Source organism: Desmodus rotundus, chromosome 12 (assembly GCF_022682495.2).
Source record: "Desmodus rotundus isolate HL8 chromosome 12, HLdesRot8A.1, whole genome shotgun sequence".
Taxonomy (NCBI): Eukaryota; Metazoa; Chordata; class Mammalia; order Chiroptera; family Phyllostomidae; genus Desmodus; species Desmodus rotundus.
In genome coordinates, this window is record NC_071398.1 from 32913902 (window position 1) to 32941683 (window position 27782).

General features: G+C 38.1%; 2 protein-coding genes across 7 annotated transcripts in view; one reads left to right on the forward strand and one right to left on the reverse strand.

Annotated features, from left to right (window-relative positions):
- Positions 1 to 4354: 4354 nt before the first annotated feature.
- On the reverse strand, positions 4355 to 20605 carry LOC112320143 (zinc finger protein 260). 4 transcript variants are annotated; one of them, XM_045185521.3, is made up of 4 exons: positions 20463 to 20605; positions 17318 to 17466; positions 8231 to 8299; positions 4355 to 7658 (listed from the first exon to the last, which is right to left on the reverse strand). In XM_045185521.3, the coding sequence occupies exon 4, from the start codon at positions 7226 to 7228 to the stop codon at positions 5990 to 5992; it is 1239 nt and encodes a 412-aa protein (XP_045041456.2). In that variant the 5' UTR covers positions 7229 to 7658; positions 8231 to 8299; positions 17318 to 17466; positions 20463 to 20605; the 3' UTR covers positions 4355 to 5989. The 4 variants fall into 4 exon arrangements, with proteins under 4 accessions (XP_045041456.2, XP_045041454.2, XP_045041455.2 ...); XM_045185519.3 differs by having other exon boundaries at positions 4355 to 7661; XM_045185520.2 differs by lacking the exon at positions 20463 to 20605 and adding an exon at positions 20338 to 20449 and having other exon boundaries at positions 4355 to 7661.
- Positions 20606 to 20685: 80 nt separating this feature from the next.
- LOC128779662 (uncharacterized) overlaps positions 20686 to 27782 on the forward strand; it is a 53595-nt gene continuing 46498 nt past the window's right edge. Inside the window, exon 1 of one of the 3 annotated variants that reach the window (XM_071220128.1) lies at positions 20686 to 21036. The gene's annotated coding sequence lies outside the window, so the exon portion shown is untranslated. The remainder of the gene's footprint in view (positions 21037 to 27782) is intronic. The other 2 variants (XR_011650711.1, XM_053915166.2) reach the window with 2 other exon arrangements.

Consider the following 27782-nt stretch of genomic DNA (forward strand, 5'->3'; position numbering starts at 1 on the left):
GGCCGAGCTTCTGAAAAAGGCCACTCCGGTGCGTTTGAAAAGGACTAGGTTAAGTGAACCTCGGTACTATCCACGGTATTGAACAGGCTCAAAAGAGGAAGGCTGATTTGTAAGGGAAGATAATACGCACTGCCGACCCTTCTGGGAAATGTAGCTCGAGGCAGTGAACGCGGTGGAGGCACTGTTTGATTCTTCAGAGCCTGCGCCTAGCTGCCGCCCAGGAGTATAGTTTTCCGAGTCGCCGTTTTGGCCGTGTTCCGGTGTGACTTTGGCTTGGGGTTCTTAAGTGCAAAGGAGTTGTGGTACCTAAGGGTTCGAGTCCCAGAGCCGGTCCGGGAGGCCGAAAGGAAGGAGACTTGGAAATTACCAAAGAATTGGGAAGGCTGGTGGGGAGGAGCCGCTAAACGTGAAATGGGTGCTGGAGGCGAAAGGGAAGGAGTTTCCGAAATTGCGGAAAGGGCTGGTATTCTGAGCTCCTGACTTGTGTGTGAATGTCCCAGCCTGAGGACAAGAAGGCGACGGCGAGGCAGGCTTTGCAGGAAAACGGGAATTGAGAGTCTGGGTGTGTGTGACAGGGTGTTGGGGGTCGTAGAGAGAGGGAGAAACTGGATTCAGGATTTTTTGTGCGGGTGTGTGTAATTTAAAGTTTAAGTATCTCTGTGTATATCATTGGGATTCTATTTTGGGAAGTAATCTTTGAGCCTCCTTAGGGATAGCTCTTCCTGGAGTGCTTTTTAAAAAAGACTTGATGGGAGAAAGGTTACACACAATTCAGCTAGTAAATATGATTTAAAGCTTGACTTTTATGAAAAACCAAGAGCATCTTTTATGGAATAGAAATAAAAAGTGTTGTTTTTTTTAAAAGAAAGCCACTTTAAAAAAGGAACCTTTGCTCTTGCTTAGAGCGTAGACCTTGGAGACAGCTTTTCAATCGTACGGGTTCTTTTCGAACCCTGGGGGAAGGCTGTAGGTCTAAGGAATATAAGTCTAAGGTCTAAGGGAGTTGATTTGTGAAGTACTGGACTAAGAAAGAACTTTTAAAAGTTTGAAGGGTAGAGTCGACCATGGCAAATCTAAGAGAAGTGACATAGCTTACAGAGATCTAGGAATGTAAATTTGAGTATACTCAAGGAGACTCTTCAGATCAACTGATCTACTAATTCTCCCTAGTTATCTCCAGGCCAGACCCATTTTGTAAGGTATAAAAATAACTTTTTTCTAACTGCAAAGATGCGTTCTCCAAATAATTTATTGTAGTTACTTTTAATGTTTTAAAATTGATTTTAGAGAGAGGAAAGGAGAAACACTGATTTGTTGTTCCACTTATTTATTCAATGATCGATTGATTCTTACATGTAACCTAGTAGGGGATGAACCCACAACCTTGGCATGTTGCGAGGACACTAACCAACTGAGCTACCTAGCCAGGGCTAATGTAATTTTAAGTAAAGGGATAAAGTAAGGTAGTGGGTATAAAATCATGTAAACAAAACCTTGCAATAGGATTAAATGCTTAGAATAATTTTAGCAATAAATAATTTAAAAGTTTAAAACACTACTGAAAGGCAAAAAAAGCCTTAGTAAATGAAAAAATATATATCCTTGAAAAAAATCCTTAACATAAACATTTTAAATTATGAATTTAATATCCCATTTTTAAATAATGTATTTTTCTAAATAGGAGTTTTTCTAAAGTTCAAGTGGAAAAAATAAAGGTTAGAATAGACAGTGTATCTGGAAGAAAAATGCAGTATGGGGCAGTTGGGGCTAGTCTTACCAGATTACAAACTGTACCCTTAAACTTCAAAAACTGAAATATGGGACTCATCCGACTGGATAGACCAGTGGAACACAAGAGAATCCAAAAATAGAACCAAATAAAGGATTTTAGTGTATGGTGCATGAGGCATTTCACATAAATTGGGAAAGATGGACTTTTCAAGAAAGGTATGAAGGGACAATTTGATAGCCTTTCTGGAGAGAGAGAGAGAGAGAGAGAGAAAGGATGGAATACTAGTGTCTTTGTCTCACTTTGGTATCAAAGTAATGCTGACTTTGTGAAATAAGTTAGGACAAGTTCATGTCTCTCTAACATTTTAGAAGAATTTGAGGATGAGTGTTGATGCTTCTTCAAATGTTTAATAGAATTGAGCAGTGAAGCCATCTGTCCAGACATTTATTTGTTGGGAGACTTGATCACTGCTTCAGTTTTCTTGCTAGTAATAGGTCTGCTCAGAATTTCTATTCATGATTCAGTTTCGATAAGCTGTGTGTTTCTAGGAATTTATCTATTTCATATAGGTTATCCATTTGTTGGTGTACAATTGTTCATAGTATTCTGTAATCCTTTTTGTCTGTAAAATTGGTAGTAATGTCCCCACTTTGAATTTCAGTTTTACTAATTCGAGTCTGATTTTCTTAGTTATCAATCTTTTTCAAATAACTTTTAGTTTCATTGATCAAATTGTTTTTCTAATGTTTTATTTATCTCTGCTCCAATCTTTATTTTCTTCTCTAGTTAAGGGTTTAGTCTCCTCCTATTTTCCTAGTTTCTTAGGCTGTAACCTTAGTTGTTGATTCAAGTTCTATGTTTAAACTTTAAACTTCTTAGCACTGCTTTTGCTGCATCCCATAAGTTTTGATATGGTCAGTTTTCATTTGTTTCAAAATATTTTAAAAATGTTCTTTGTGATTTCTTCTTTGTCCCCTTGTTTAAGAGTATGATGTTTAATTTCTACTTATTTGGAATTTTCTACCTTTCTGTTACTGATGTCTAGTTTCATTCAATTACATATATTTGAAATTATATTTTGTATTCAACCTTTTAAAATTTATCAGGACTTGTTTTGTTATTTTTTAAATATTTATTTTTAGAAAGGAGGGAAGGGAGGGAGAAAAAGGAGAGAAATGTCAACGCGTGGTTGTCTCTCGCAGGACCCCTTATGGGGACCTGGCCCCCGCAACTCAGGCATGTGCCCTGACAGGAATCAAACTGGCGACCCTTTGATTTGCAGGCTGGCATTCAGTCTACTGAGCTACACCAGCCACGGCCAGACATATATTTCTTACTGTTCTGGAAGCTGCAAAGTCCCAAGATCAAAGTGCTACCAGATTTGGTTCCTGGTGAAGGTCCACATGGCCTTTCCTTGGTACATACACATGGAGAGATGTCTCTTTCTCTCTCCCTCTTATGAGAGGAAGAGACTGTTCCCATCATGAGTGTCCTACCCTCATAACCTAATGTAAATCCAATTACCTTCATAGGCCACACCTCCAAATACCATCACACTGGGAATTAGGGCTTCAACATAAACTCTGGGAGATGGAAACATTCAGGCTGTAATAGAGATTTCTCTTATTCAAATACTAAACCTTTCTTAATGTAATAGTATTGAACAGAGATGGGCTTCAAATTACTTTGTTCAGAATCCTTATCCTGAAGGACATGTATCATAATTTGAATAAATGCAAAGGCATACTTTGGGGGCAGAATGACATTATGTCACTTCTCCCAAAATAAATATATAAATTTAATGCAATACCAATTAGAATACCCAAGTACTTTTGTAATTTGAGAAAACTACCTTCATTTATGTAGAAATAAAATTAACTTAAGACTAGGAATTAAAATTGAAAGCAAGGGGGACTTACTATGTAATATCAAAATACTACAATAAGGATGATGTTAAACTGATGTGGTATTAACATAGGAACAGGAAAATGGATTAGTGAAACAAGGTAATATAGAAATGTCTTGGTATAAATGAAAATACAAGGTAGTTTTCAGTTGAATGAGGAAAAGATCATGTGGGTAAATGACTTACATAGTAAAGTTTCCATTGAATAGGGAAAGGATGCTCTCAGTAAGGGGGTAAGAAAAGGTCTTTTTCTCTGGCCCCTAGCCAGAAACTCACTTGGTTAGAGCGTCATCACTGTAAGCCAGGGTTGTGGGTTCCATCCTGGGTCAGATCACATGCAGGAGTCAACCAGTGAGTGCATAGATAAGTGGAACAACAAATTGATGTTTCTCCTCCACCCCCTTCCCCACCTCTTATTTTTTAAAAAATTGTTCCCACTAACCCATGTATGGAAAGATGACCTTACATTTACCTTTCTATCACAGCTTCCTTGAAGAAAATTACGTTGTAAATCCCTCATTTGTAGCCTTTTTTGGATGGAGAGAGCTGTGAACTGGCACGTGTATATTGACAGCCTGTGTGACTAAGGCATTGTAGGTCTTGGGGAAACTAAAATAATACAGTGGCTTCCCTGTACCTAAGTGGATATCATCAGTCTTACAACTGAGTGTGTCCCATGTGATGATGGCACACCATGAATATGCACTGGTAGATTATTGTAAAATGTCCTGGATGAAATATTGTTTCCCAGGACTGAGGTCCCAGCAGCTGTGCTTCCTTGAGCAGTTGCAGAACTAATAAACATATTGTGAAGGTGTTTTCTTTTCAGGACAAACCTGCCAATAAAATTCATGGTTAACACCTATTCTATTTGATTGCCAGTTCGAATCTGTGATTGCTGCTGGTGTCAAGAGCTGTGTACCTGGATGTTGAACATATAAATTATTTTACTGAATTATGCTTGTACAATAGAAACCCATCTGGAAGAAAATAACCATGAACCTCATTTTATATGACATTAAAAATTAAATTTCAGATTATTTACATATTGAAAAAACCAATAAACAGCTTCCCTACTGTTATCTCTATCTTTTTAATTTGCAGAAGTTCAAAGGAAATAGCACAGAAATAAATTAAGCACATATATTGACACAACCTAGAATTAACTAACATCTTGTTATGGTTACCTGAAAATTTTATTTTTTTTTAATAAGAGATATTTAGATACAAAACTGAAATATTCTTTAATTACCATACTTGATCCCATTTCCCATCCCCTCCCTTCTTTCTAGAGGCAACCACTTTTAAAACTGTATATCCTTCCAATCCATTCTTCATAGTTTTACATAAAAATGTTCATCTATAACCATTGCTTAATACTGATGTTGGTTACTGGTGATTTCATTCAAATTCACACAGGTATCATAATATATTCATCACTTTCACTTTTCTTCACTCTGCATGACTTTTCATATTTTTTCTTAATAGGTATATATTTAACTACTAGAAAATATTCTACTGTATAACTATATTTTATTCAACCATTTCACGAGACAGATGTTTCCAATATTTTGCTAATATAATTCATGCTGCAATGAACATAAAGGTATATGACTCCCTGGCCACATGTATCAGTTTCTTGGGTATATGTAAATATACTCAAAGGGAGTATTCTGGAATCAGTTTTAGAAGTTCTTTCCTACACCAAGGCTTTAAAAACATTCTCCTATAAAATTCTTCACATTACTGCTTTGCATTCTAGTCTTCAATGTTATTTGGGTTCATAATAAATATTTTAATATGACAGCAAATATTTTTACATATGAAGAGTCAATTACCCTGAGACCATTTTTGACTCATGCATGACTTCCCTACCAACTTGTGATACCACATCTGTCAATTACCAATTCCTCGTAAAGGCATGCATATGTTTCAGGATACTACCTGTTTTTCATGACTGGATCAAGAGCAAGTAACTAATGATTATGCATATAGCAAAACAACATGAATGAGTTTTTTCTCTTAATTATAAATCTTTATACCTCTCATGTTTTTGTCTTAATGCATCAGGCAGGCCTTCCAGAACCATGTGTTTAGTGTCCATGACTGGATCCTTACTTCAATGAGAGTGCTCCTAAGAAGTACAGCATTAAAAATGTTTGTTGTAGGGTCTCTGGAGTTATGTGTTTTCATAACATCATACTTTTAATTTAAAACCTCAGTATTTTAAGTTTGAATTGCTGAAGGATGTTTCACATTCATGTCACTTTATAGTAAGATGGATTTTCTAATATGCTATAAACTATGAATTCAGCTGAAGGTTTTCCTAAATTCAAGACAGTCATACAGCTTTAATGAGTATGAATTCTCTGGTGTCTAATGTGATGTGACTTCTGGCTGAAAGCTTTCCCACATTCACTACACTGATAAGGCTTTTCTCCAGTATGGATTCTCATATGTAGAGCAAGAGTTGAGAATTGAGAGAAGGCTTTCCCACATTCGTTACATCCATAGGGCTTCTCACCTGTATGGCTTCTCATATGCACAGTAAGAGATGAGCTTTGACAGAAGGCTTTCCCACATATTTTACATTCGTAAGGTTTATCACCTGTATGAATTCTCACATGTACTATAAGTGATGTAATTCGAGAGAAGGCTTTTCCACATTTATTACATTCATAGGGTTTCTCTCCAGTATGAATGTTGTGATGTTTAATGAGGTATTGCTTCTGCCTAAAGATTGTTCCACATTCATTACATTTATATGGTTTCTCTCCAATATGAATTTTCTCATGCTCAGTGAGATTTGATTTGCCACTGAAGGCTTTCCCACATTCCTTACATACATAGGGTTTCTCTCCTGTATGACTTCTCTGGTGTCTAATGAGGCTTGACTTCTGAATGAAAGCTTTCCCACACCCGTTACATTCATAAGGTTTCTCTCCAGTATGTATTCTTTGATGGATAATGAGGTTTTCCTTCTGGCTAAAGGGTTTTCCACACTCATTACATTTAAAGGGTTTCTTTCCACTATGAATATTCTGGTGTTTAATGAGGTATTGCTTCTGGCTGAAGGCTCTTCCACATTGATTACATTCAAATGGTTTTTCCCCCATATGAATTTTCTCATGCTCAGTGAGAGATGATTTGCCATTGAAGGCTTTCCCACATTCCTTACATGCATACAATTTCTTTCCAGTATGATTTCTCTGGTGCTTCAGAAGACTTGGCATCTGAATAGAAGCTCTCTCACATTCATAAGGTTTCTCTTCAGTATGATATTTCTGATGAGAAAGGAAGTTTCCCTTCTGGCTAAAGGCCTTCTCACATTTACTACATTTATATGGTTTCTTCCCTGTGTGACTTCTCAAATGTAGACTAAGAGATGAGACTCGAGAGAATACTTTACCACATTCATTACATTCATGTGATTTCTCTCCTGTATGCATTTTCTTATGCTCTATGAGGTTTTGCTTCAGACTAAAGGTTTTTCCACATTCATTACACTCATAAGTTTTCTCTCTAGTATGAATTTGATTATGCTTACAGATATTTGATTCAGTCTGAAGGCTCTCCAACATTGTTATCATGCAGATACTTTCTCCAATAAGACTTCTTTAGTATCTCTTGACGTGTCACATAGATAAAAGCTTTTCTACATTCACTAAATTCACATGGTGTTTCTCCAATATCAATTCTCAGGTATCTCACGCAGCTGAATTTACAATGGAAATCTCTTCACATTGATTATTCTGAAATTAGGTTATTACAAAACAATAAAATACAACATTCTCATTACATTCTTAATGATTTTTCTTAGCTTCTCTCATATTAAGTATAAATTATGTTACAAACTCTTTTAAATTGAGTCCCATACATATAGGTGTAGTCTTAAGAATCAATGTCTGTGATCAGATGAAATACTTTTGTTTCCTAGGTGTTCTGAGTTTTTCCTTAGCTTTCGTGGAGAAAGATGAGACTACGTCTTTCATGATGTAGCTTTATAAATTTCTCAGGTATCTTCTAAAAGGAAGTATAAAAAAAATCATCATTGAAGAGTTAATAACCATAAAATATTTAGTGCCTGGCATGTAGTAAATATCCAGTAAAGCAGCTATCATCAAAATCAGTAACATTTGTGAATTGTTCCTCTATTATTAATAAAAATTTAAAAATATGCTATTATAAATAAACTCTTTATTTCAAACCTACCCTACCAGTATAAAAAAGCTCAAAAACAAATGTCATTCACGGGTACATGCAGCTTAAACTGCTTATAACATAATCTTACACAGTTCATAACTTAGTAAAATAAAACATCTTTATGTGGCAGATGACAGGATACAAGGACAAACATAAAATTGGTAGACCCTAGAATGAAGGGATAAAAATGAAATGAATAGAAGTATTATTAAAGAGGATGTGAGGTTAAATAAGATACAACCATGCCCTGTGGTCAACAAGGGGCTGCATATATGACAGTGGTCCTATAGGTCACTGGTCTGTAAGCTTTTTGGCAACAGGGACTGGTTTCATGGAAGACAATTTTTCCACAGACCGGGGTGATTCAAGGGCATTACATTCAAACTCACCTACTATGCAGACCGGTTCCTAACAGGCCAGGACTGGTACTGGTCTGTTAGCCTGGAGGTTGGAGACCCCTGGTTATATAAATATAATCAGGTTATATAATGTAGGTTATATAATATAATATATATAACCAGTGTGTAAAAGGCTATAGCATCTAGGTTTGTGTAAGTACACTTTATGGTGTCTATACAATGATAAAATCACCTGAAGCATTTCTCAAAATGTATCTCTATTGGTAAGTAGCGCATGACTATTTATTTCTACATCTTCCTTATACTCCATTAAAACGATAGTAAGGGGGTAAAAGGAAACACATGCTCATAAAAACTAAAAGGTTGAGGAGTAATCACTGAATAAAAAGTATTAAGAAATTCTGAAAGGAAGACAAATAAAGGACTATAAATTAACTGCAGAACTCAGCGGCTTAAATAAAATGCCAGCAAATGAGGATGACACCTAAAAGTAAGGATATTTAGTCCTGGCGGGGTGGCTCAGTTGGTTGGAGTGTGTCCCATGCACTGAAAAATAAACTTGCAGGTTTGATGCCCAGTCAGAGCACATACCTAGGTTGCAGGTTCAATCCCCAGTGGGGGTGTGCACCGGAGGCAACCGATTGATGTTTCTCACATTGATGTTTCTCTCTCTCAAAATCAATACCTATATCCTCAGGTGATGATTAAAAATAGTAAATAAATAAAGGAAAGGTAATTTGTAATACAGCTGTCAACAGAAAGGCTCTATAACTAGAGAAACTGGGTGAGACTGAAAGGTGAGGCTTAAATAAATTGATTATAAAAAGGGCAGCTGATACACCCAACTTTCCTAGCTGGAAGGAAATAGGAATTATTATCCAGACAAAATATAATACAGTCTCCAAATTTAGTAATGACAGGCAAAGTAGATAAAGAAAAGAAAGGGATGAGTAAAAGTTTAAATATAGAAGAGGGTCCCACCCCCTTTCTACTGCTGAACTCCAGAAGTGCTGATGGTTCCCAGGTGTCATGTGACAGAAATGTTCTTTTCTGAAAAAATGAGATCTTGAGAACACCTATAGCTACTGACATTTGGAGTCATATAAAGGAAACACCTAGATATCTGACTTAATGCTGTATAGTGATACCCACCTCTTCACAAGTGCTACCCTGTAAACAGAGATTACAGTAATCTTTCTACTCCTAGTATTCATATTAACGTAGAGCTGAAGATCACAAAAATTGATGAAAGCTCTAACGTGAAAGGTAGATCAAAACAAAAAGGAAAAAAAACAAGGCAAGAAACAGGATTCTGGAGGATGGTGGAGAGGTACTTGTGAACAGAGCCCAGTTCTCCCTGTGCCCAGCTGGAACACCTAGCCGATCTGAGGAACAGAGTGAACAGACAATGGAATCTCATCTTATAGAAGTTTGGAGGACAAAAATTGCAGAGGACATTGAAAAACAGACAGTGAGGAGGTTGCACTGGGATGGTAAGGTCCCTGGGATCTGCGTGGGGACCGAGGCTGCTGCGGCCCCTGGCCCGCCCCCTGATGCAGGATACAGGGAGGAGAATGAGATTACCAGCTCCCTCTCCAACCAGAGCAGGGAGGGCACCCTGGCATCAGGAGGGACCTGGATGCTGGAAGTCGCTGGGGGGAATAGAGACTAAGTGGGAGACACACAGAAGTGGTACACATCTGCTGGGACCCTGGACGCCAGCACCAGGAAAATTGAGGTGCCAGATGACACCTGGAGAAGGGAGGAGTTGGGCCGTGTCCAACGTTGACACAGACAGTCTCCAGACTGGTTGGTAAGTTGGGCAGTGTGAAAAGCCCTGCGCTTGTTAAGAATGGGAGGCAGCTGCTTTGTAAGGAACTCTTGAGTGGCTGACTCGCCCAAGGGTGATTTGAGCATGAGCTGTTTGCCGAGAGGCTGATTGGAGCCGAGTGCCCAAATTGAGTGGCTGAATGAAACAGCGCACAGGAGGAGATTGACTCACGCGGTGTGCACAGAGACTGAGTGGCCGATTTGAGCCTGGCAGCTCATGGCTGACCTCGGCTGGCGGCCAGGAAACTGTGAATATTGTAGCCCAGACCTGGTCCCCATCCTTTCAAAACCATAGGAAGGGAGAAAAGCGCAGCCCAGCCACCCTCCTATGTGGCATCTAGGAAGACCAGCAGAACTCACGGAACAGGTTTAAAGTCAGCAGGAGGCTTTTTTTTTTTTCTTTTTTGTTCTTCTCCCTTTTTTTTCCTTTTTCTTCCCCCAAGTGAGATAATAAGACAAGGAATTATGAAGGGTCCAGAGACAAATTGAAAGAGCAAGCACAAGGCTAACCCCAAAAACTGAGAAACTGAGACAAATGTCACATTGCTATCCCATAGAGCTGGGATTTTATTGTTTATGTGTATTATTATTCATTATTTTTACCACTTTTATTTTATTAGTATTTTTTTTTGTTTCTATTCCTTATGTTTAGTTTTCCTCGTTTCAGTTCTCTGTTTAATTGAATTGTTTGACTGGTTTTCCTTATTCTTTCTTCATTCTATTTTAATTTTCCTTCTTTCACTTCACCTGTGTTCCAATAACACACAACTCTTGGTCAGGTACTTTCTATTCTGGCGATCCAAATCATATATTTTTTGTCATATTATTCTTGTTCCAGTACTATTATAAATAATTGTTCTTCCATACAATTATGTATGTACATAACACATAACAACCCACCCTGATTGTAGCCCACTTCACTTTAATCCTGAGCATTATTACTATGGTTAACTCTACACTCTCTCACTCTATGCCTACTTCTATCATTTACTCTCACTATATCTCATCATCTAACCTTCCACAAACGCTCTGTTTTCTGGATTGAGTTCACAATCCTCCTCCCCTCTAAAAAGAGTCTTATCTTTCTTTCATCTTTTATAAAAAGTGGCTAGTTGGGTGAAATATCATAGTTTACCCTAATGGGGGAGGGGATAATAGGGGATAATGGGGGGAAAGGGTGAAGGGTTTACAGGAACAATAATAAAGGACCCAAGGACAATAACAAGTGGGGGGTGGAAACAGGGGAAGGAGGTGGGGAGGGCTGGTGTGGTGGGGAGGGATAGGGGGAAAAGGCAGAAAACTGTACTTGAACAACAATAATAAAAAAAAAGAAACAGAACAAACATTCAAATGATACAATACTATAATTAGTATCACAGAAAACAAAGATTATATAGCAATGAAATATTAACAGTTCTATAAATAAGTTCTCTAAGAAATAATATGCTGTTGACCTTAAAAATTCAATAGATTTGAAAAAAATTCCAGGAAATCTCCCAGATAAAATAAAGACGAATGTAAGGAAGGAGGGGAGAAATAAACAAAAGAGTAATGATTGCCCTGGCTGGGTGGCTCTTTTGGTTGTAGCCCAAAAGGTTGCAGGCACATGCCTAGGTTGTGGGTTCAGTCCAGACTGGGGTACCTATGGGAGGCAATCAATGGGTCTCTCTCTCTCTCTCTCTCAAAAAAAAAAAAAAAAAAAAAATCAATAAAAATCCGGGTGAGGATTAGGAAAAAAAAAGAGTAATAATTGGAAAACTAGTGTATTTGTGGAGGACCCCAAGAGTTTCAACATCAGTTAAAGGAATTCAGAGAAAATATGAAGAAAAATAAATTCAGGAAATTTTATGAACCATATCTTCCATATCAGCATGTTGATAATGTTTAAAATTCATTAAATAAAAAATAGGTAAAATAGTCATATAAAACGTGAGAATAAACACCAGTAAACACAGTTAAATGAGGGTAAGTGGTTACCTCTGTAGCATAGGAACTGTGGGTGAGGAGGGATGAAGCAAGGATAGCTATAATCCTATCTGACCTTTAAAAATTTAAAAGTCCCTTTTCATTATACCTACAGAGATGACCTTGAAGACATGAACCTTTTTAAAAAAATTTACTTTTTCATTTTATAGACAGAGGAAAATAGAGAGACAGTGTGTGTGAAAAAGAAATATTGACTCACTGCTCCACCCACTTGTGCATTCATTGGTTGATTCTTGTATGTGCCCTGACAGGGTATGGAGCCTGCGACCTCTGGGCATAGGGACGACAGTCCAACCAACTGAACTCCATGGCCAGGGCCGACTTGAGCCTTTTACCTTGAACCAATCTATAACTGTAAAATAACTATAGACAATGTTCTTTTTATCTAGCTGCAATTGAGTTTCACTTGGGCTAAAAAGCAAAGTACACATACAGTTAATACAAAAAAAGAAAATAGGCCAGAAAACAGCCATCTTTGCTTTCCAATCATACTGTAGTGTTGTGATTATTCATACTATCAGTTTTGGATACAGAAGCTGTCATTGCCATCAATTTCACTGTTCACTTATTTATCTTCTTTGATTATGCCTGATACACTGGCAACCCAACCTCTTCTCTTATAAAGAGCCCTTTTCTGCCCTTTGACCCAGCAATTCCACTGCTGGGATTATACCCTAAGAACCCTGAAACACCAATCCAAAACAACCTATGCACCCCAATGTTCATAGCAGCACAATTTACCATAGCCAAGTACTGGAACCAACGTAAGTGCCCATTAGCAAATGAGTGGATCAAAAAATTATGGTCCATTTACACAATGGAATTCTACGAAGCAGAGAGAAAGAAGGAGCTTACACCCTTTGCAATGGCATGGATGGAACTGGAGAGTATTATGCTAAGTGAAACAAGCCAGGTGGTGAGGGACAAATTACCATATGATCTCACCTTTAACTGGAACATAATCAACAAAAGAAAAAGGCAAACAAAATATAACCAGAGACATTGAAATTAGGAACATTGTAACAATAGCCAGAGGGGAGCAGGGATAGTGGGGAGAGGGGTCTATAAGAGCTGCTATAAAGGACACAAGGACAAAATCAAGGGGGAGGGTAGAGGTGGGGGAGGAAGGTGGGACTGGCTGGGGTGGGGTGGAGGGACGGGGAGAAAATGCAGACAATTGTAACTGAATAAAAATAAATAAATAATTTTTTTTTAAAAAGAGCCCTTTCTTGGCCTCTTTGTAAATCCCTTCTTTTATACTTAATTGTTTTCCATCCTCTAACTAGAAAACTTCAACTTTATCCTGATTTATACCTCTCAAAATTTTGTGTTCATTTTCTTGTAATTCATTCAAGAACCAACTCTGCTGTCTATGGGGAACCATTCCAAGTGTAGGAAATGTGGCCCAGCCCCCACTCAGAAAAGCCAGTGGGGAGCGAGGTTGGCAGGCAGGATCCACGTCCATGGATAGGTTTTCTGGTGGGGAAGCAGGCCTGCATTGTAGATAGGCTGCTATGAGACTTGCTTTTGCTGAAATTCCCTCACCCTGAATTGAGGCAGCAAATGTTTACTGAGTATCTTTGACTTCCTAAACTCTGTGCCAAACCTCCCTAGTATGGAGTGTAACCAGTTCAACCACTTTCTCCCCTTGAGTTGTAACATCCTTCTCTTTGAAGTAATTAACAGTATTCTGTCCATCTACAGTGAACCTGTGCATAGTAAATGAGGATCATCCTCAATGTAATGAGCCCAGAAAAGAATAAAAGCCTGTCAAGGCAAGGGTCGGGGCACTCTCCTCTTGAGAGAGTGGCCGCGCTGTCCCTTTTTCTCCCCAGGACTCGGTGGTCTGTGTGTATTTGTCTATTGCAGCCACAACACAGATCCCGAGGGCTGGGATCCACATCTGCTGTCACTCAATCAATGCTATAATTTCAGTAATTAGAATAAAACCTCAACATGTATTAAAACTATTAAAATAAAAGAAAAATGGTAAAGTAGACTTCATCAAAATTAAAAACTAATGCCCTTTAAAAATCACAGTTAAGAAAACCAAAAGGAAAGCCACAGACTGGGGGAAACTCGTAAGGGTTTGTATCCAAAATATATAGAACACTTGAAATTCAATTAAAAAAATCTAATTTTTTTATGAGCAAAAAGCTAGAATAAATATTTATAAAATAAGATATATGAATGGCCAACAAGCATATTAAATAAAGTTTATCTTTACTAGTAATCAGGAAAGAGCATATGAAAACCCCAGTGATGTAAGTACTACACACACCCTTTAAAATGGCTAAAGTGCCAATCCAAGTGTGACTGCATAAAGCCACTGTAACTCCCATACATTGTTCGTGGGAATGAAAAATGGTACAGTCACTTTGGAAAACTATTTGAGAATATTTTATTATTTTTAAAGATTTCATTTATTTTGTCCTTCCACTTTCTCTAAATAGAAAATCTTTTAAAAAAGATTTTATTTATTTATTTTTAGAGAGAGGAGGAGGGAGAGAGAGGGAGAGAAATATCAATGTGTGGTTGCCTCTCGTGTGGCCCCTACTGGGGACCTGGCCTGCAACCCAGGCACGTACCCTGGCTGGGAATCGAACCGGTGAGCCTTTGGTTCTCAGGCCAGCACTCAATCCACTGAGCCACACCAACCAGGGCTGCTGATGAGCTTTAATGTATACCTTAGACGTCAAAGTGAAAAACACAGATATAAGAGAGCATATACTTTGAATCTAATGTGAATGTAAACTACCATATGGGATGGAGAGATTGGAAGGCTGAGAGTGGTAAAGACATTTTAATTAAAAGCAAGCTCAAAGTTAAACAATACACAGAAGTTTGATAGATGGATCACTGCACAGCTAAAGGCAAAGATACAGAGAATTTCATATATATGAAGGGGTAGGTAAGAAGGATGCAACTGATACTATTTCAAGCTGCAATAATAACCACAATCACCTTGTGTGTGGTGAGAAGAGAGAGATTGAAAATATACTCATGTATATTGAACATATACTCAAATATACATCACCCACAGTAGAGAGTAAATAGATATTGTCTAAAGAAATCAAGAATGAACTAAGAAAATTATGGATGCAAAGGCAATTAAGAAAAAGAAAAAAATACACACTTTCCAAATTTTTAGAAGGATGGACATAGGTACTCAAAACAAAGAAATTAACATCTTACAGTAAAAGATAAAAAGGAGATAAAATATAAAACAATGTATAATATTAAATAAGAGAACCAATACCAGCCATATTGTTTCTGTCAATAAATGCAAGTAAAATAAACATAACTATTAAAAGAAAAGGATTATGATAATAGGCTCATACAAAAAATTCTCAGGCCCTAACCCAGAACTCCCGAACCAGAAAATGTGGGGGTGGGGCCCAGCAATCTGTATTTAACAGGCCCTCTGTGTTATTTTGAGGCACGCTAAAGTTTAACACTTCTATAGCAAAACCCATCTAAACTTTATATATGTAGATATGCATCTAAAACAGTGTGTATCAGAATTGCTGAAAATAAAAAATAAAAATAAAGAAGATAATCATGAACATATAAACTATAGAAATCAAAAAAACACATTAATAACTGAGACTACCCCACAAACTATGTAAATATATAACATAGGAAAATAAAATATATACTAATTTATAACATACAGCTAATCAATCAGTTTATTCTGTATCTTGAAAATAGATGGTAGACCATCTTTTTAAATGTTCAAAGAACAATTCCCAAATCCAGCCCACATAATATTCATATAAAATCTCAAATATTCCACAAACTAGAAAAGGGAAAGACAAAATACTATGATTAAAAAAAAACAACCTTAAATTAGAAAACAAAATCTTTCATTTGAAAATTCAGCCCTGTCTGGCGTGGCTCAAACCAAAATGTTGCCGGTTCAATTCCCAGTCAGGGTGTGTGCCTAGGTTGAGGGCCAGGTTCTCCAGTTGGGAGTGTGCAAGAAGCAGCCAATGGATGTATCTCTTGCACATTGATGTTTCTCTCCCTCTCTTTCTCCTTCCCTTCCCCTCTCTCGAAGAAGTAAATAAAATCTTTAAAAAACATTCAAAATTTGCTGGCTTGAACTAACTCTTTGGTCAAAGAGGAAATTAAAATAAGTTGCAGAGTATTCAGAAGTATTAGTCAGAAAACAATGTATATCAGAACCCATAGAACACATTTGAAAAAAATGCTTGTAGAAGTTTTAGCATAAGTTTTTATATTATTTTTAAAAGAAATAAAGTAAGCATTCAAATTAAGGAATTACAAAACAGTAAACACAATAAAAACAGACACATTAGTAAAGATAAGAAAAATTAATATATTATAAACAAAAAAACAGAAATAATAAATTCATGAGTTGATTCTTAGGGAAAAACAAAAAGAGAATAAAAGCAAAATTGTAAAAGTAAAAAATAACTATTTGGAAATAATCATAGATAGAAAATAAGGTAGAAATTTTTTTGCTCAACCCTAGTCAATAAAATTGCAAACCTAGCAAATACAACCTATGAAAACTGAAACCACAAAAGACAGAAAATCTAAACAGAAAAATAAACATAGGAAAAAAATAGAGAAAATTGTTAAGATGTTTCATCACCCGAAAGCCCACAGCTCAGATGGCTAAAAGGCACTTGGATTTTACTAAACTTTTAACAAATTACAGTAATACTATTTATTTAAAATTTTCCAATTGATTTCTTAATTTATTAAATTTGCAAAAGCATGATACACAACACATTGGGGCTTAAGCTACTAAATTCCTAATAAGCCAAAAAAAACCCCACAAAAATTTTATCTCTTTCATAATTAAAGCCCCTTGTATTTTTATAGGATTTACATCAACATCCCTCAAACATACTTATCAGAATTGCATTTTTCCTACTATAACATGACAGTCCTAAACTGAACAAGGCAACAGCATCTGAACACAAGGCAAAAAGGTCCTTTCAAGAGAATTTGTCTTGTGGTTCAAAAATATATTCAAAATATAAGTCAAAAAGCTCTAATGTTAAGCAAACTACTTTTGTGCTATAATCCCTCAGTTGAGTACCTGCAGTAGATACTATGGCCTACAAAATGTACAATATTTATTATCTGGCTCTTTACAGAAAGTTTACTGACCCCTTAGAGTAGTGATTCCTTCCTCATCTACGTGATTGGAAGTAGGATATATTGTTGGTCCAGCCCCAACCACAACTAAGTAATAGACAAGTTGGGAGAAATCTGGATCCTTAAACAAACACAAAGACCAAAGCTACCATGCAATTGACTACTCACCACGTAACTGTTATGTGACCAAGAAAGGACGTGAAGTCATTGTTGAGGGTCAAAGCAGCACCCCAGATTTCAGGCTGAGCCCTTAGGACTAGCAGAGACTTTTAAGAATAAGGAAAGTGCAGCTCCTGGTGATGCACAAGGAAGCTGGCCTATGAAAAAGATCAAAGAAATGATGACCCTTTGGCTTAGAAGCTGAAGTACATATATATGAGAGGGGACCCCAGAAAACCAGGACTTTATTTATAGAAAATTGTGTATTTATTCTTCCATGTTTAAACATCACTTTCAGAGTACTCTTCATTTGAAGCAATACACCAAACAAGACTTTTTTCCACTGCTCAAAATAGTTCTTGAGCTTATCTATTTTGATGCCTTTTAGTGCTTCTGCTGGTTTTTTGTTTCACCTCTTCCACATCAGTAAAACATTTCCCTTTGAGGACTTTTTTCATCTGGGAAAACAACAACAAAAAAAGTCACTTGGGAGCGAGATAAGGTGACTAGGGAGGGTAGGGCACAGGGGTCATGCCATTTTGGGGCAAAAACTGCTGAACACTCAGTGTGGTATGGGCAGGTGCCCTTGTAAATCACCCTTCATCAAATGGGCAAATGCCTTGAATGTGTCTTCAAAAAAAAAAAATTCACTGAAGCCAAACACAGCCTCTCACAACAAAACAAGCTGGTACACTGGTACAGTCACTTAGCAGGGGAAGCCTGCACTACAAGTGGCCTGCCCTCCAGAAAAAAATCCCAGTTGTGGGGGGTTGCCCCCTCATACATATGAGCACATGGAAAAAAAATTTGTATTTTGCATCTGAGGCCAAACACATCATACAACTTAAAGGCTGCCCACTCAATTCAGAAATGGGACACAGAAGGTAACTTATTTTCATAATTTAGGTTATACAGAGAAACTGTGAGAGTGAGTTGCTAGAGTTCTCCAAAATTACAACCCATATAGATACTTTCAATCAGGTGTTACTTGTGGTCTTGCTCCTTATTAAACAGTCAGTTTTGAATATGATATTTTTCCATAACAACTTTTCTCATAAATTGGAAGTTATCAACCTTGAGTGATATGATTAAAATGTAAAGGAAGTTATTCTTGTATTGTTCATGGCTCAGAGTTCTTAAAATTTTTAGAAATCCCTATGAAAAATTAAATATTATAAATGTCCTACAATTATATGGTCATTCATTGATTTAGCAAACATACATATTTATCATTTATTAAGTGTGATAAATAGAGCAGGGTCTCCAATTTTTAGTGGGGTATGACAGATAAAAGGGACAAAATTACTCAGAAGCTCTTCCATTACTCAGATGTAAGAGGATTAGCATCTGGCTAGACCGTGTTATGAATTGATGAGACAGGTAATACACAAGGGGTAATGGATGGAGGCAAACTGTAGGAGGAAGGAGTTACATTTTGGACATAATGAGTTTGAAGTTCCTGGGCAACCTCCAGGGGAACTGTCCACTGGGCACTTGGATATATAGATGAGTAGCTTAGCCAAACCTCAGATAGGAATGAACATTTGTTATTTGTCAGCTGAAGCCATAACAGAATGCTATTGCCATAAAGTTCTTTGAGATGAAAAAAGATGATCAAAGTCAGAAACTTGGTAATACTAATTGTTAAAGGACAAAAGGAAATGTAAGACACTAATGGAGTTGAGGGGAGGGTTTGCTCCTTGGTTTTGACTGGAATTATAAAAATGAGAATAGTGAGAAGGTCAAGGAAACATTCAAGAATGAGGCAACAATAAACATCTAAAAAGCAATGGAGCTAACACAGAAATCTAATTCCTCCACCCCAGTTAAAATGGAAATACACAAAACAGGCAAGCAAAAAATGTGATTCTTACCCCTGCCCTGGCTGCTGCATCTGTTCCCAGCAGTCTTTACATTGTGTAAACCTCAAGTTTCTCCATGCAATTACAAATACACATTCTTATCTCCACTTACTCAAAAAAGTAGTATATTACACCAAACATTGTGTATCTTGCTTTCTTCACATAATAAAATACCTTGCAGAGTTTTAAAATCTATCTAAAATGTGATATATATTTCCATTTGCTCGTCTTCTTTTGAGCCCTTCATTAACATTTAAAAACAATCTTAATATAGGCTTTAAACATTTCTTGTTTATCCATAGGTGTTTTATCTGATTTGTTGATTTTGTAAATAACCATCTTTTCTGCAACTTATTATTTTTTGTATATATCAAACCTATTATTTTTGTATATGAATTTTTGTCCTGCGATCCTTTATTTTTTCATTTTATTGAAAAATACGTTGTATGATAAAATACTGGAAGTAAGTGTCTTTCTAGATAGAAGAATATTTGTTTCACTACATTTACAAAGGCCATATGGTCTGAGAAAAACCTGGTCAAATTGCCATACTCATTTACAAACTAGACAGTTTTTAATCGTTTACCTGATCTCTCTGCACAAAAAGGACAAATTGTAATTCTGTGTTGTCTACACAAGTAGAAATTACCTCTTACAGCTATATTCCTTAGTCCAGGGCTTCTCAAAGCAGCCTTACCAAGGTTCCTTCAAAGAATTAAGTCAATACCTACGGAGGAGTCTAGACACTCAATAAAAAGTTTTCCGGGAATCTTTCCTCTTAAAATATTGCTGATTTCGTTCCTACATCACGACTAGCTAGCTTTTATATAAAAGCTCTTTAAAAATTACTTAGCCTAAAGTCGCTCCATTGCTGAGCCTTCTTTTATCTTTCAGAAACATGCTCCAGAAAGATGCATTCTTACAATCATCACTTTAGAAATGGAAAAAGTGAGGTTTAGAGAATACTACCCCACAAAACTCACATGCTATTCACCCTCACAAACTTGGAACCACAGTGTGTCTCACACAGGTTTTAACTCTACAACCTTCTCACACCTCCGTAGACCCTCCGTCACCCAACCGCGAGCCCGCCCCAGTTTCCTCCTGTACTCCTGCCCCACCACATAAGCTTTGAACACTACATGTCACATGAGGCGATTCCTCCACCTCAGCCTCTCCAACCGCGTCGCAGACACCGCGAATCCTCCTCTACAGCCTCCGAGCAGGTTACTGAGCCGAGAAACGCAGGTCCCTTGGCCAGATTCGCGTTTGGCGGAGCTGAAACCACTCACCAGCAAACAAAGACTCCGATGGCGAGCCAGAAAGTCTGCGCCTGCGCTTTCCTTGGGCTGGTTAGCACTCCTAGCGGCGTCCCGGGCTCTGCCAAGCGCCGGTTCAGTACAGGATGGAATCAGTCGCTGTTGGCCTGTCTGCCACTTTTCTGACTGTGGACTACACTTCCCAGAAGCTGAAGTGGCTCCAGTCTCAGGCGAAACTCAGTAACTCTCTGTGTTAACTCTACCTCTGGGAGAGGGCAGTGCTGTGCCTTGGCTTTTTACCAGCTCAGCTCAAGTATGCCGGGCTGACTCGAGAAGCCACAGTCCAGGCGACACCAGAAACACCAGAAGACCCTTGGGTGCGGTTCTCTGCTTTCTTTGGCTGGGTTCAAGCCCAACGCCATCTAGTGTATCTCGAGGACTTTGCTGAACTACAGTTCCCAAAGGGCGCCACGCCTGCCGCTCCCCTCACCATCAGGAGGTGGAGTGTTTATGCAGACCCAGAAATGGACCCGGGTAACTTTGCCTGAGTGGTTCCGCCTGGTCGCTGATGTGATTCGGAGGGAGACAGAAGATGAAACGTACAGAGGTGAGGACAGAGAGTGAAGTCTGTTCGGGCGGAACTGCCAGAGAAGGGGTGATTGTAAAGTTGTTTGTGACTGTGTATCCCAATGATGTATTTGTGATTTTGACAGTGTGTGCGGAGGTGAGGAGCTTTAGTGTGGTTGTGAGTCCCCATAGTATGATTATTAACGATTGACGGTGTGAACACTGTGCGGGTGTGACCTATGTCTTTGTCCCTGTGGTGGGTGTGTGATTATGAATATGTGACCGTGTATTCCTCTTTGCGTGCAGTTATAGAGAGCTCTGAAATAAAAGTTGTGATATCTAAAAGGCATGTTTAAGATGCCTTGGTATTTTCTTCTTGTTTCCAAAATATATTTCTCAGGACATGATTTTCTTTCTTTCTTGGTATATGCCCAAAAAGACCCATCGAGTGACCTGGAACCTACTATTTGTTTTTAGAAATATCTTCCTTGCAATTCCTTATTTTCTTTTTATTAATAAGGCAAATGATTCAGTTTATCTTGTGTGCTGAGTATTTTGGTTTTACATGTGTGAAGCAGGGTGCAGCCAAGAGGAGGGCCCCAAGAAGGGATTTGTAATGGGGTCCAGAACTCAAGGTGGCCAGGAAATATTAGAAAAATATATATAGGATGTCCTGAGCCGGGGGAAGGGACACACGGAACAGGGCCATTCAGAGCTGTTTTGGGTAGCAACAGCTTTGCAGCTAACCCCTGGCATGGTCATTTAACATATCTATAACTTTTAACTGGTTTCATAGATATGTTAAATAGTTGTGGCCAGGCTTTGAGCCAAGGGGATGGGAGTCACTTCCACCCAAGATGTAACTGGGAAGCAACTCCCCCTGGTTACAGAGCCTGCATGAGAGCTTAGAGATGATTGGCTCCATGCCATGGGGCCACACCTGCCCAGACTTACTATAGCAGCCCAGTAAAGCTGGAAGAATAGGTGGATGCTGGTAGGTGTAACTAATTGTAGGAGGAGTCGGAAATAGGGCTTCAAAGGAAGATGGGCTCTAGGATTTAACCCTAGGTGTGGCAGCCATAGAGAGAGAGGACCACGCGGTTCTGAAGGAGAAGAGAGAGGACCAGGAGGTTTTGGGGAAGAAGGGAGAGCATCATGCAGCTTTAGCGGAGTGAATAGGAGAGGATTATGTAGTTTTAGAGTGCTCCTTTTTGCCACACGGCTTAGGCAGCAGGAGAGACTTTGCCAGGAAGAAAAGAGGAGAAAGGACTCTTGCTGGTAGGCCTTGAGAAGGTGCCACATGGCTTTAGATTAACTAGAGATTGCAGCAGCCACACAGCTGATGGTGCCCAGAGCCTGAATCATGGACTTCTACTTCTTTTCCTGAGATACGGTACCCTGGACTGGGCAGAGGGAGAGGGAAGGACTGTGCATCTGTGGGTATTCTAGAGGACTTTAGTATCTTATTAAAGACATTAAGTCATTACTCTAAGTCTGTGCAACTTTTAAATAAATAATTTCTTTCCTTTTCACCAGTCTCTGGCATTGAGAGACGTCTTTCCTCTGGCGGCGAGTATGTGTGGGGGTGGGAACCTCCAGAGACAGAAAGGGGGGATCCTTTCTATAATAATTTGTCATGAACCACCCCTCACCTGTTCTGTAACATGTGTACACAAATAAAAACATGTACGTGTATTTCTGTGTACATATATACATATATATTTTATATTTTCATTTAAGTGATACTGTAACTTCTTATATAATTGAAGGATCTTTGAGAATATTTTTAATATTAGATACTAGTTGTTAGTCACATATCACTAGCCCAATGTTCATTCTGTCACTTTTTTAATTAAATGTATTGGGGTCACGTTGGTTAATAAGAGTACATATTTAGGTTTCAAGTAAACATTTCTATGATCTTTATGTTGCATTACATGCCCACCATGCAAAGTCATATCATCTTCTGTCACCATATTTGACCCCCTTACCCTTTACTACTACCTCCACCCTCCTCTCCTCTGATAACCACGATACTGTTATGAGTTTTTGTTTTTCTTGTTCATTTGTTTTCAGTTTTATATGCCACTGATGAGTGGAATCATATTGCTCTTTTTCTTGTTTTGCTTAGCATAATATTCTCAAGTTCTAACCATGTTTTTGCAAATGACAGTATGTCAGTAGTATTCCATTGTACAGGGGTAGCCAAAAGTAGGTTTCCAGAAATGAGTGTGTGAAACAGAGTTAATAAAGCCATTATAATCATAACCTGCATGTCACAACTATAAACCTACTTTTGCCCCAACCTCTGTATGTACCACATTTTTATCTAATCATCTATGGAAGGGCACTTTGATTGTCTCCATATCTTAGCCACTGTAAATAATGCTGCAACAAACACAGACATGCATATATTTTTGCAAATAAATGTTTTCAAATTTTTCAGGCAGATGGCCGGAAGAGAGATTGCTGGGTCATATGGTAACTCTATGCTTAATTTTTTGAGGAACCTCCATACTGTTTTCCATAATGGCTGTACCAGTTTACATTCCTACCAGCAGTGAAGGAGGGTTCCTTATTCACAACAACCTCTCCAACACTTGTTATTACTTGTCTTGTTGATAATAGCCATTTTAACATGTGTGAAGTGGTATCTCATTGTAGTTTTGATTTGCATTTTGCTAAGACTAGTGAAGTTGAGCACATTCAAATATCTGTTGGTCATTTGTATATTTTCTTGGGCGAAGTGTCTGTTTATGTCCTCTGCTCAATTATTTTTTAAACAGGAGAAAACATTTTTAATACATGTGAGTGGGGAATTTGCATAAGAATGAAAACTCACACAGTAAGGCAACACTAGGTGTATAAAAGATTTTGGACAAAGGAGAAAAGATGGGACCAGGAAATGGGGTCTTAGATTTCAGAAGTGAGAATAAGCAATTGGCAGGTAGATGGGGAAGACCATAATGCACAGGCAGGCAAATTCTTCCTAGGTGGCTCAGAAACAGTGGGACACAGTGGGAATCTAGTAAACATGTTTCTGCTTGCTTGGAGCTTCCTGTCTAATGCTAAGGTGATTATGTTAAGGTTCACTTCCTGAAGCAGGTTTTTTCCATCTGTATCTCTTAGCCAGGAAAAGAGAAAGAGCCAAAGGTTCTTTTTGAATTTTTTATTTCTTTTTTTAAATATATTTATTGATTATGCTATTACAGTTGTCCCATTTCTCCCCCTTCACTCCATTCCATCCTGTCTACCCCCTCCCTCCCACATTCCCCCCCTATAGTTCATGTCCATAGGTCATACATATAAGTTCTTTGGCTTCTACATTTCCTAGACTATTCTTACCCTCCCCCTGTCTATTTTCCACCTATCATTTATGCTACTTATTCTCTGTACCTTCCCCCCTCTCTCCCCCTCCCACTCCCCTATTGACAGCCCTCCATGTGATCTCCATATCTATGGTTCTGTTCCTGTTCTAGTTGTTTGCCTAGTTTGGTTTTGTTTTTGTTTTAGGTGTGGTCGTTAATAACTGTGAGTTTGCTGTCATTTTTACTGTTCAAATTTTTTATCTTCTTTTTCTTAGATAAATCCCTTTAACATTTCATATGATAAGGGCTGGGTGATGATGAACTCCTTTAACTTGACCTTATCTGAGAAGCATTTTATCTGCCCTTCCATTCTAAATGATAGCTTTGCTGGATTCAGTAATCTTGGATGTAGACCCTTGCCTTTCATGACTTGGAATACTTCTTTCCAGCCCCTTCTGGCCTGTAAGGTCTCTTTGGAGAAAGCAGCTGACAGTCTTATGGGAACCCCTTTTTAGGTAACTGTCTCCTTTTCTCTTGCTGCTTCTAAGATTCTCTCTTCTCTTTCATCTTAGATAATATAATTATGATGTGCCTTGGTGTGTTCCTCCTTGGGTCTAACTTCTTTGGGACTCTCTGAGCTTCCTGGACTTCCTGGAAGTCTATTTCCTTTGCCGGATTGGGGAAGTTCTCCTTCATTATTTGTTCAAATAAGTTTTCAATTTCTTGCTCTTCCTCTTCTCCTTCTGGTACCCCTATGATTTGGATGTTGGAACATTTAAAGATGTCCTGGAGGTTCCTAAGCCTCTCCTCATTTTTTTGAAGTCTTCTTTCTTCATTCTTTTATGGTTGAATGTTTCTTTCTTCCTTGTGGTCCACACCATTGATCTGAGTCCCAGTTTCCTTCCCTTCACTGTTGGTTCCCTGTACATTTTCCTTTATTTCACTTTTCATAGCCTTAATTTTTTCTTCCAACTTGCGACCATATTCAACCAATTCTGTGAGCATCCTGATTACCAGTGTTTTGAACTGTGCATCTGATAGGCTGGCTATGTCTTCGTTGCTTAGTTGAATTATTTCCGGAGTTTTGATCTGTTATTTCATTTGGGGTTTTTGTTTTGTTTTGTTTTGTTTTTTAGTCTCAGAGTGCCTGTTACGTTGTAAGGGGTGGAGCCTTAGGTGTTCACCAGGGCAGGCAACCCACAGTGCTGCCTTGTGATGCTGTATGTGGGGGAGGGGTGAGAGGTAACAGTGCCGCTTGCTCCCCTCTCTGCCTGTTTTCAGTCACTTCCCCACTACCCACAATTTGGGTACCCAAATTGGGCCCTTCTAGTGCTGATTCCCGGGTGGGTGGGCTTGTGTACATTCTAGGACTCTGTGGGTCTCTCCAGTGAACTCTCCTGTGAGATTGGGAGTTTCCCCTGCTGCTGCCTCAATCCCCACTGGTGTTTTCAATCAGAGGTTTGAGGCTTTATTTCCCCGTGCTTGAACTGTGGCTTGCATGGTCTGTCTTGCTCCCCAATTGTTCCTCCTGGTTTATCTGCATGTGAATGTAGGACCACCCAGTCCCAAATCCTCCACCTCACTAGGGCCACCAACCACCACCTTGCCTCTCTCCCTCCTTCCAGTCTGGATAAATGTTTCTTTTTTAATTCCTTGGTTGTCAGACTTCCATACAGTTCGATTTTCTGTCAGTTCTGGTTGTTTTTGTTTTTAAATTTGTTATTGTCCTTCTTTTGGTCATATGAGGAGGCACAGTGTGTCTACCTATTCCTCCATCTTGGCCGGAAGTCCCCTATGCCCATTTTTAAATTGGATGTTGTTTGGTGTTGAGTTGTATGAGTTCATTATATATTTTGGGCATTAACTCATTGTTGGAGCTGATGTTTGCAAATATCTTCTCCCATTAGGTTGGTTGCCTTTTTGTTTTGTTGGCAGTTTCTTTTGCTGTGCAGAAGCTTTTTAGTTTGTTATAGTTCCATTAATTTATTTCTGCCTTTACTTCCCTTGTATTTGGGGAAAATTCATATAAAACCGTAAAGACTCTACCAAAAAAAAAAACCTATTAGAAACAATAAACAAAGTTGCAGAGCTGATGGACCTTAGATCTTCTCTAATACCAAGGTCCATAAGTTTAGTACCTATGTTTTCTTCTATGTAATTTATTGTTTCAGGTCTTATATTTACTTCTTTGAACCATTTGAGTTACTTTTTGCATATGGTGCCTAACAGCAATCTAGTTTCATTCTTTCCCATGTGGCTTTCCAATTTTCTTAACACTATTTATTGAACAGGCTTTAAAAAATAGATTGTATTTACTTATTTTTACAGAGAGGGTAAGGGAGGGAGAAAGAGAGGGAGAAAACATTGATGCTTGGGAGCAACATCAATTTATTGCCACTCAAACACCCCTAACCAGGGACCTGGCGTGCAACCCAGGCATGTGCCCTGACGAGGAATCGAACAGGTGACCTTTCAGTTTGTAGGATGATGTCCAACCCACTAAGCCACATCCGGCAGGCTTTTTTATTCTCATTGTGTGTTTTGTTGCTGTTGTCAATAATTATTTACCCATATACACGTGGGTTTATTCCTGCCCTCTTAATTCTGTTCCATTTGTCAGTGTATCTTTTTTCTGCAAATACTACGCTGTTTTTATTATTGTCACTTTGTAGTATTATTTGAAGTCAGGGAGTGTGATACCTCTGTTCTTTGTTCTTTATGCTTGGGCTATTTGGGGTCTTTTGTGGTTCCACACAAATCTGATGATTTTTTCATTCTATTTCTTTTAAAAATGTCATTGAGGTTCGGATGGGGAATGCATTAAATCTGTATTTTGCTTTGAGAAACATGGCATTTTAACTATGTTCATTCTTCCAATCCATGAATATGGAATATCTTTTCATTTCATTGTGTCTTTTTCAATCTCTTTCAATAATGCTTTGTAGTTTTCAGTATATATGTCCTTCACATTCTTTATTGTTTATTCCTGTGTATTGTATTCATTTTGTTGCTATTGCAAAAGGAATTGTTCATTTCATTTCATGTCTGAAATTTCATTGTTACAATATAGGAATGCAGGGGATTTTTGTACATTGATTTTGTCTCCTGCAACTTTATTTGTTTATTGTTTCTAATAGGGTTGGGGTTTTTTTGGTGGAATCTTTACAGTTTTCTATATAAAGAATTATGTCATCTGCAAAAAGTGACACTTTTACTTTCTCATTTCTAACTCGGACGCCTTTTTTTTTCTTGCCTGATTGCTCTGGCTTGGACTTGGCAATACTATATTGAGTAAGAGCAGTGAGAGTGAACATTTTTGTCTTGTCCCTGATCTTAGAGGAAAAGCTTTCAGTTTTTCAGGATTAAGTATGATATCAGCTGGGGTTTGTCATATAGCCTTTATTACATTTAGGAACTTCTGTACACATTTTATTGAGTGTATTAATCATAAATTGATGTTGTATTTTATCAAATGCTT